Below are 11,081 nucleotides of genomic sequence, written 5' to 3' on the forward strand. Positions count from 1 at the left end.
CGCTACCTGAAGAAGGTCGAGGATGTATAATGGGATTTATCCCGAGAAGAGAGGTAGAAAAAAAAAACCGTAAGATTCCGCTGTTTTCTCGTCGAAGAATATTTCCATTCGAGCGCCCATGTATCCACGTAGATGTCGAACGGAACGCTCCTCTGGCGGGGCGGGCCGGCGAGCGCGGGGGCGCAGGTAGAAGGGATGGGCAGTTGCCGAGTGGGGATCACCGCAGAGAATCAGGAGAGGAGCGGAGCGGAGCTGTGCCGACACTGCCGACGAGGGAGATCGCGCGAGAGGGAACCGCGCGGTGAGGGAGCGAGCAGAACGGCGGACCAATCCGAGGAAGGGATGATGGGGCCTCGGCGCGAGCCGAGAGAAATTGTCAGAAGCACTACTGCGCGGTGAGTCGGCCCGTCGTGACCCATTCTCATGGATCTCGCATGGTCCTCTCTTCTCTGGCGGTACCTCTTTCCCTGCTCACCCCCACCACGCGCGCACGACGGAGAGGATCGCATCCCCCGCCCACCCTTTTCGCTCCTACCCCGCTCGCCGCGCCGTCGCCGCGCCGTCGCCGTCGCCGCCCCCGCTTCTTCCTCTCCTGAGAAACGCGAGGGTTCCTCTCGTTTCGGGATCACCGTGCGCGCCCAGAGCCCAGACGTCGGCAGACTCGACCACGAGCGGTACACGCGCTCAGTGCGCTGCTGAGCGTCGAGCGGTGACGAACGGAATTGAGAAGGTGAAGACATCCGGAGTATCCACGGCCACACGCACACTTCGATCGATCAGTCAACTGTATCAAGCTGTATCTCGCTACACGCCGCGCCGTGAGTCTCTCCCTTGTTATCAGTGCGAGAGGAGCGATAGAAGACGGGAAGTGATCGGCGGGGTGTGACGCTTCTTGCGGATCATACCTTGCACGATGCGCGACTTTGCGGGTGTCTCGGTATCGGATTTATCCATTATCGGAGCGACAGCGGTATGATTCGGTAAACAGTGCGCCGCGCGAAATTAGGTGTGCTGGAACTCGGGATCGGAGTGTACCGCGGTGCGTTTCGCACTCGCGGGTTTGGTATACGTACTCCCGGAAATCGGGAGCGGGCGCGGACTGGTGTTTAAAGTGCTAATCAGTTACGCGGATGCTGGAGTTTGTATCTCCCACGACGGTGTGATCTCTCGGCTGTCGACCGAAACGTCGCCCGCCGTCTCCGGCTCAGCATCATGGACTATTCGAAGAAAGGTATGTTCGCCGAAGTCGAGAGGACCTTGAATCGGATATGACGCTCTCTCGATAAATATCTTCTTTGATTTCGCGCATCATCTGTAGCCGTGTTTACCATTCTGTATTCTACGTATTGCGTCGTACTATTTAACTCCTTTTGGGTGAAGATACCGTGTAGTTTGCGCACTGTGAATTGATCGAAAGATTCATCGCGTTCTTTTTTTTTTTTTTATTTTATTTTTTTCTTAAATAAGCTTCTCTTCTCAACATCTGAAAAGTGACGTATCGCTCTCTTTACGCGCGTCCAAGGAATACATAAAAAGTCAATACGAAATCAGAGTGATTTTATTTTGATTCTTAACGTCAATAAAGTGTGAAATTTCGTAATCAAAAATCATTATTTTTGACTTTCGTGATGTCAAAATGAAATCATTTTTACGCTCTCTTGTCTTCGTGCGCATCTCAAGATGCGCCGTATGAAATTTTCGCAGATACACGGTCGATTTCCTTTTTTTGTTGTGCAAGATAAGCTTTTCTCACCGATATCCCACTTTGTCTGTGAAAAGTGACGTGTTGTTCTTTATATTTACACGTGTACCCGTCTGCATATCATCGTCACGAGAAATTTTATAATAGCAGATGCAGAGTCGCGTCTCACACACCTGCTCTCCTCGTGGCTGGTCTTGAGAACGAGTTGTGAGTTAAGAGATTCCGCGAACGAAAGCGTTACGATAACGAGATTGTATCAGGCAAAAAGTTAATACCAGATTATATCAATTTTATGGATGACGCAAAGCAAAGTATCGCACGAACGACGTTCCAATCGTCAGATTCGCGGCGTTCGATCTTTGTACATAGCAAACTCGCGCTAGTTTAATTCGATCACCTTCATCCTGTTCCCACCTGAAGTTCAGATGTGACATCTTAGCTCTGTTCCTTTCCAGCCGTTGGAAACAAAGGGAGAAAAGATGATTGATTAAAAAGAACAAACTTTTTGTTGCGCGAGATAAACAAATTTATCTTAAATATATCTCTCCTTTGATTTGAGCTTTTTGAGTTTGTCTCGGACTCGAGAGAAACATCGAAAGTGCAAAATCTAAAGATTATTTATCAGTACTAAGAAACCGTTCGAAACTGAAAAAAGGGGGAGGGAGCATGAAATACATAAATATCCTCTGTGCTTCTCTGTGCAAATTAACTGATATTCGGCCATCCACTTTTTCCACGAATGATTTATCGATCGATCGTCACAAGTGGCGTATCATCGATGCTCTCGGCGATAATGGCAGAAGCGGGTAAATGTCAAAGGTTATAGCGAATCTACATGTTGCGACGGGTGACGTGTCGAAATTACGATCGAGTGTTGGTAGGACCGGTGAATGGTAGGTCCGAATTCTGAGAAGATAAGGATTCTTTTATGCTTCTTTCTTATCTATGTATACATACAGTATCAAGATGCTCTCGTAAAGGTTCAAGCGATCCTCAACTCTGCCTCCCTAATGTTGTCACAAACGCAGCTAAAAATTCTCACGATGGTTAATAAACAAAATTCTTAGAGATATAAAACATATCTTGAAATATGAAACAATTTTCTGAAAAGTTTAAACGCACGCTTTTGCTGTAATGAAGATACACACGCGATGCGATATTTTTCTAATTTAATTTAAAGATTTATATTTTTTCCGATGACTTTTTCTAATTCTAATTGAGAAATGAATGTTACAATTATAATAACAAAAATATCTTTATGAAATTACGGAATATTTGAAATCGTGATTTTTTTGCCCTAAAATTACAAAATAATTAGAATTTTAATATAACTCTTTTTAAACATTTATTACATAAATCACTTTAGAAAATTTAACTGATTATAAGATGTTAGATTTTGTCTCAAAGCAGTCAATAATGTCAATCGCGTCACTTATCCGCCTTAATAGTTCGTTGCCATTAAAATTGCTCGAATATTTTGATTTATAAGACGAAATCAAATCGATATTGATTGATTTTTCAGACCGTTTGATTTGATATCGACTACAATTTTCTATTGATCTTCGCAGAAGATTAACATTTTATCAACGCTGCATCGAGAAGATCGATGTTTTATCAATGTTGCATCGATAAAATGTCGATCTTCTTTCGAAGATTAATAGCAAATCTAGTATAGATATCAAATCAAACGATCCTAAAAATCAATCGACTTCAACTCGACCTGTGCATCCGGATAAATTTATAAAGATCTCATTTTTTCGTATTTCTTTTTAATTATTAAATTCTTTGTATTGAATATCTTTGATAAAACATATATTTTGTAACATGTATTTCCAAGTTAAAATTAAATATTTTTGGACCGTATTACACGGATAAATATCCAGAAAAAAAAGATTCATTCTTTCTGACACGGCACAAGGATTATACCAGCATGAAGTCTGGATTAGGGTGTGGTGCGGAAAGTCAACCGCTCCCTTTTTTCACCCCAGCAAAGGGGAGCCCTTCGGTAGTGAGATAGATTAATTAGCGATGTTTATATTTGACAAGAAAGTGCAAGCGTTTATTAACTCCCAGAAAGTTCTTTTCTCGTAATAAATTGAAAGTTGCAGTAAACGAATATCTCGGATGCATAAATCAAACTTATCGAAATAAAACACTCACAATACATATCTGTCTCGAATCATTCGATAAAAAATATAATTGTTACGCTAGTAAAAAAATTGTCATCCGTTTGAGATGAATGATTTAATTATACATCCTTCCGTTTAATTCTTCTTAATTTGTTTTCTTAATTAAATGTTAATTAAATGTGTATTACATCTTGAAACACATTTTTAAATAATCTTTAACATTTCTTTTTTATAATAATAAACGATTCATTATTTATTTCTTTTTTACGTTTGATATTAATTTAGAAAATAATTGTTTTACTATGATATATAATCTTAATTTATGATGCTTAGTAAAATTATATCGTTATTTAGGAAAAGATACTTTGAAACGATGATGGTGAGAAAAACTGGTTCCTGATTTTGCACGTTGCAAATGAACTGATTTAATTAACAGATATATTTTGCTTTGTGCAAGAAATAGAGCCGTAAATATGGAGCAGTTGTGAATCCTTCTTGGAACAGCGCCACAAACTAGGACTATGCAATTTATCATATTCGATGGAAATAGCGAGAAATTCTCTTATAGACTGAATAGAAAAAGTTTAATCGCGTTATGCTCCAATTTTCGTTTTTAAAAATTGATCGAAAACGAGTGATAAATTAATGACCAAAACTGATTGTTGTTAAAGATTGAGAGATTCGAGATTGAATAATTTTACTTCGATATTAAATAATTTTACGTGTAACGAATGCTATTAATATTTTGATTATTCTATTTACGATCGTAATATTGATATAATTTAAGAATTACACCAGTATTGCGATCATAAATGAAAAAATCGTAAAACTGTGAATATTAAAATTTATATAATAAAATTAATGAAATTAATAATAGTTTACAATAATGTATAATAATAATAATGATATTTTATGCACGGATTGTAAATTCATGAGTAAAATATTCTTATTTTTTAAATTAACAGCTCGATATTATATTCAAATAAGAATTTATTATTTTTGTAATACTTTCTGATTTACGAGCATTGATGTGAACCCAACGGTCCATCCCTTGCTTCCAAATTAAGTAAGCTATGTTTTAGCTATGAAAAACTCAACGCGGATGATGATCGATCTCCATTCGCGGTTAAAGATTAGACGTCCACCAACCACACCTATCATCGCTTTCCTATTCCCTACCTCCCAAGGCGTCATAAGGTCGGTCTAGGATTTGCATAGGTTTTATTACAGTAGCAATCTATAGATGTGGCGTGGCGGTAGGTAGGTAGGTATGACAACCGCGTCGAGGTACATGCGGAAACACTCGGTTGGGCCACGTATACGAGAGTACTTTGCGTGACATCCTTCGCGGCACCTCAAACCGTTCACCCTCGGTCGATCGTGAAATTAATGACCTGCGGTAGTAAATTTTTCGGCGGAGGACGTTTCGTTTTCTCTGTTGTATATCAACATGCCTATTGTATCGTTCCTCTGGACTATCTAAAACCGAAAACGAAAATAATGCTCTTTATTTTTTTTTAATTATGTAAATTCATATAAAATATGTTTTTTAATTTTATATTTTTCGTAAGATTAATTTATTTTATTTATATTTTAGTATCCTTAAACAGAAATTTGGATATATAAACAAGACTAATAACTGATACATATGTAAAAATTATATCAGTATTATGATCATAATGAAGGTGTACACACTAAAAAATATATGAATGTAGATTTAACATAATGCAGTATTATGACGAATAATATTTTCAACGAAACTCTCTTTGCATTCAAATTTACATTTTGATATTTGCAAATTGTGAAAAGTTTCTGTAATTTGTTTTAATTTTAAGCAATTCTTGGCACTTTTTGAAAAGATTTAACAGTTAAAATAATGTGAACTTTAGCTTTATTCTTAAATTCAAGTCTTTCAGAACCATTAGGTTATGTAAATCGTGATGCTGCAAAATTTTTATTCAATTTATAATTTTTGAAGAAAGATTTGAATCATTATATAATTTACGTGGCCTAATGATTTTAATAGATTCAAATTTAAAAATGAATTAGATCTATTCTTGAATTCGTAAATAATAGCAGTATAATTTAAATCATGATTTATGTAGTCTAAAAAATTCGAAAGAAAGAAAACTCGAAGTTTAGATTTTTTTTTAACTCTTAAATCTTTCTAAAAATCTTAAAGTTAAAATAAATTACAGAAGCTGCACTTTGCATTCGCAAATATCAGAATATAAATTTAAATACAATAATAGCTTCGTTAAAAATATTATTTGTAATCCACTGCGATTTGAAAAGCTGTTTTTAAGATTAATTCTTTCTATTTTTGCAAATTTACAATGCAAAAATGAAAAAAAGATAATATACCTACTAACCAGTTAATTTTGTTTCAAATATTTTCTTGTGACTTGTCAAAAAATTAAATTTGTTTTATAATTAGTTATAATTATATCAAATTTATTTACATCTTTCGCAAAGTAAATTTAATTAGGTTTATCTATGACTTGTATAATCTACCATTAAAAAGTAAGATTTTAGAAAGGATATTAAACAAATACAACGTTAGCGCTGCTAATGTTATTGCGTTAAAAAATGTCAAAATAGAACAATTTCTTACGTTTAATAGTTTGTTGCCAACTTATATAAAAATTGACTAAATTTAATTTAAAAAAAATAATGTGAACGCATATTTTAAAATAAAAGCAAAATATTCCGTAATATAGAATCGCTAGCCTCCAAAAATACATTTCGCTCGTTCACCCGACATTCATTTTTCATGAAAAAGATTAAAACTCCGTATTTAATGTCTGTTCGAGGAATAACCTACTTCTTAGAGGCATTGTTTCCTTCGAAAAACATGTGTCTAGATCGATCGCTGGTATTGTCTTTGTTTATGAGACTGATAGAAAATAGGATGAACGAAAAAAAGGATAGAGAGGGGTGAGTCTCAGGGAGACTCATGCGTCGACCGGAGTAGCTCGCAGGTAGGTACGTGCGAAGGGTTGCTCCGGTGAGTTTTCACGGATGGGTAAATTCAAGGTTGTAGAGAGACGACTTCTCGAAACACATATAGCCGACCGCCATCTTTGTTTCTCCTGCGTGGTGCGTGGGTGTATCCGAGCGTGGAAGAAGCGGGGATGATGAGGGAGAACTGGACAGAGGGAGGGGAAGATGACGAAGAGGGAAGAAGGCGCTGCCATTAGAACAGGGAGAGAGAGAGAGAGAGAGAGAGAGAGAGAGAGAGAGAGAGAGAGAGAGAGAGAGAAATGATAGGGAGGTAAAAAGGGGGACAGGTATGAGACAGCAGGGTTACGAGGACGGGGTGGGAAGAGGGAAAGGGGGCTAGAAGAAGAAAAGGACGTAGTAGTGAATCTGCGGGTACAAGGCAGGAAGGAAGGCGAAGAGTAGAAAAACGCGTAGCGTGATCGTCGGACGGCATCGACGAACGGATGTCGGCAGTGAGAGAGAAAAAAAAAAGTGAAACGGAGAGAGAAAGAGAAAGAGAGGGAGAAAGACTCGAACGGAAGAACAGGGGAAGGAATGAGGCGAGCTAGAGGAGAAAGAAGGAGCGGAGAGCACGTCCGAGCGAGATAAGAGTGCAAAAAAGAGCGTAGGGTATGTCCGAGTTAACGTGATAAAGGGGCGAGATAGGCGAAGAGGCGAGCGCGAGCGAGATAAAGAGGAGTGCTGGAGGCCTGGTGGAGGGGAACAGGCGGGATGGAGGGGACGTAATGTGGCGGGCGGCGATGGTGGCGGCGGAGGGGGAGGAAGGAGATAAAAAAAGGCTCCGGGAAAGATGAGAGGTGGCCAATGGCGGCGCGGTACGACGCCGAGTCGTTGGTCTCTCTCTCCCCACTCTCTTACTCTGCCCAGCTAGCGTAGCTGCTTCAGCGCAGCATCCTATGATTCGTAGGTGGCGGTTCCCAGGCGAGCGAACGGAAATGCGCATGTACGCCCCCGAGCGGACATGACACTGCTCCCTTTTTCCCTCAAGGTTCCCCCGGCGAGGTCCCGCGAGGGTGCAATGCAGATATAGGCGTGGCGTTCTGGTCCTCCGACTTCGTTCGCGAATCCCTTGAAACTGCGGCGATTAACGGGACTCGCCCTTCCCACGTTGGCCCCTTCGACGATTCGCCCATGCACCCTTTGCTGGACTTTCCGTATTTTTGTATAAATCACAAGCATTAAGAATTAATAACTACAACTAAATTGTTGATGATCTTCTTCAATAATCAATTTTTCAATGCTTTGTTTTGATGTGTGTATAACTATGTATATTAGTTGTTGTATTGCCTATTGTCTGTTTTGTATAATTATACTACATAATATTTTGTGTGTTTCCTATTTTCTTAATATTTTCGATATCGAGCTGAGAAAGATGATACGAAACACGCAATGTTCGCATAATTAACAATTATAAATATAGAATGCGTTTTACATATTCTTATACTAAAAAAGCGTATAAAAAGTGTATACAAATTTAATGGATTTTTACAATGGCAGTTTAATACAATTGTTAGAAAAGTTTTCATTGTTAGAAAAGTTCGTACATTTGTGACGGATTTCAATTTTGTTAACGATCGATTATTTGTTTCTTCTTGCTTCATCTCTTGCGTAATAATCCAGTAAGATATTCGTGATGTTATCTTACGTATACGTGTTATTCAGTTCGAAGCGCATTTAATTTCAACATTTGATTCCATTTTCGCAAAGTTTTGCATTACTTCTATATTTTTTTTATTACGTAAATCTGTTACGAAGATGTTATAACATTATTTCGCATAATGTTGAATGCGTTTTGATGAGAATTGAGAAAAATATGAAAGTAAAAAGAGAGAAACGAACATTTCTTGAAAGGTCTAGATCTAAAAGCTTACTTAACGTATTCGGATAACTACTTGATTTTGTAACCTTATTGTTTGTATTATTAATTACAATATTATTATTATTATTTAATTACAATACTATTAGATTTATTTTCTAAATATTTCTCGGATAACGTTACCTCGAAGGAATTACCTCGGTGAAATTTAGCGTGCAGGTCTTGCAATTGGAAATCTTTCCCCCTCGTGCTTTCCATTTCTAACTATCGCGATGTGACGAGAGACTAATCGTTACGACGTTCCGTGAACCAAGAAAACCGATTTCTATTCTTGCGATGCGTTTCTCGTCATCGATTCGGGCGACATTCTCTTAACTATGCGTTCTCATGGTATATATCTGATAGATGATCGTAAAGTTATAATGAAAAAGGATCACGTTTTAATTTTCTTGTCGATATTATAAAGTCACCTAAATTATTGCAAAAATAATTGTTTCAATTTTATATACTTAATTACCTTTACATTATATTTACAAATTTTAATTTAGAGACAAGGAAATTTCTTATAGAGTTTTTAGAATAAGAATTAGAAAAAAACCCCAGTGAGGTGACTTTTTGTCTTTCATACAAAAAGAAAGAAGCGGTAATAAAAGAAACAGAATAATATGTATTGGAAAAATGATGTTAAAGTAATTAAAAGTTTAATACAGATCCGAAAATAATTTTATTGAACTATCAAGATAATTATATAGAACACTCTGGTTTTTATAATCTATAAATTTTTTGCACCATTGCACATCATGCTTGAGTTTTCTACAAAATTATGTTGAGCTAACAAAACTATTTTCTGATCTGTATCTAGCTAAATCTTGAATTCAGCAAAATAATATTTTTATAATATAATATCTAATAAATTCAATAAATGTTAACATGAGATTACATTATGCTTTTTTATAATAATTATTTTAAGGTAATATTTGTAAATAATGTATGTATATTTAATATCCTTTTCCACGCACTGTAGATCATCCATTTCCCTATAGAATTTATGTTTTCTATTGAGGGCCGATGTTCTGACTCTTACTTAGGAACTTTATTTTTTGTGAACATGATATAATAAAAAATAATAATAACACGTGCGTGCACTTCAGTGGCTGCTCAATTAAAAGCAGTTAGGCTTAGTGGCGAGAGGTGAAGAGTCATTAACGATCAGGCACGCGTTAAACCGCAGGATAGAGTTGATCGGACTTGTTTCTCCACACTTGACCAGAATGCACGCGCGCACATGATTTACGCGCATGAATAAAGTTCACCTGCCAACAGGTATGTTATATGGCTGTCGAACAGGTTCACATTTGGGATCTCTTGACGACCAGTTATAGTCGTTCAATTGACGAGCAACCAGTGTATAATGCACTAATAAAAAGATTTAGATGTGGTCACACGAAAGATAAATTATTATAACATTTGATTATAATACAATTATGATATGTAATTGTAAAATGTTTATATTTTTTAAACATAAGTTTAGCAATCGTAATAATGACATTAAATTGATAGAATTGAAATACTAAATCCATAAAAATTCATATTATTGTTCCAATTGAAATTCTAACATACGAATAAACTTATGCTTGTTCTCTGTGTATATGTAATATCGACTGCGAAATATTTCTGGAAAAAGCGCGAATACAAAATGTATTGCGTTCTTCGAGTATTAAAGATGTCAGTATTACGTTTAATATTGAAATATACACATTTGTCTGTTTTGCATTATCTTTTATTAGAGAATATCGTTTATTACAAAATAAATATATTTGTACATAAAAGGGGTGGATAATTAATAACATAATAAGAAAATCTTTATTGTTTAAAATACTTTGTGGATTGTATTGTTTTAAAGGTTTCGATTTTATGTAGTCACTATTGGTCATCTTTTAATAATTTTGAAAATTTTGTACTTATTTATTAATTTAAAAAACAAGGATAGAAATGTGACAATTCTTTCTAAAAGAATAATTTCCATTTATAAATTTCAGTTTAAATCTAAACAATAACAGATTTGATACATAAAACAAAAATCTTATTTACTTTATCTTTATCTTTTTTTTTTTTTGTAAATCCTTTCAAAATCTTATCATTTATCTCTTCATTTCTTCTCATGTTTATTTATCTTGATATATTTGCCAATCTCTTGATTTTCCTTACCTTATTTTACGATTGTTCGTAAAAAAAAGCAATGATATTTAGTTTTATTTCTCTTTACAGAAATTTACTACTTTCGATATATTCTTTAGATGATACATAGACTATGAAATATTTAATCTCCACTATCAAACAGTAAATCCACGTTTTGAAAGATAGCTTATTGCTTTGTTCATTCTTTCTGACAGTTCACGGAAACATGCGCATGAGTCATTGTGTTTGAAAT

General features: G+C 36.1%; 1 protein-coding gene across 2 annotated transcripts in view; it reads left to right on the plus strand.

Annotated features, from left to right (window-relative positions):
• Positions 1–406: 406 nt before the first annotated feature.
• Positions 407–11,081, plus strand: part of LOC108756305 (ras-responsive element-binding protein 1-like) — an 18,891-nt gene continuing 8,216 nt past the window's right edge. For both annotated transcript variants that reach the window (XM_018500017.1, XM_018500018.1), the window contains exon 1: positions 407–1,231. In XM_018500017.1, the coding sequence (XP_018355519.1) occupies positions 1,213–1,231 (19 nt within the window). In that variant the 5' untranslated portion in view covers positions 407–1,212. The remainder of the gene's footprint in view (positions 1,232–11,081) is intronic.

The sequence above is a fragment of the Trachymyrmex septentrionalis genome, unplaced genomic scaffold, assembly GCF_001594115.1.
Source record: "Trachymyrmex septentrionalis isolate Tsep2-gDNA-1 unplaced genomic scaffold, Tsep1.0 scaffold97, whole genome shotgun sequence".
NCBI lineage: Eukaryota > Metazoa > Arthropoda > Insecta > Hymenoptera > Formicidae > Trachymyrmex > Trachymyrmex septentrionalis.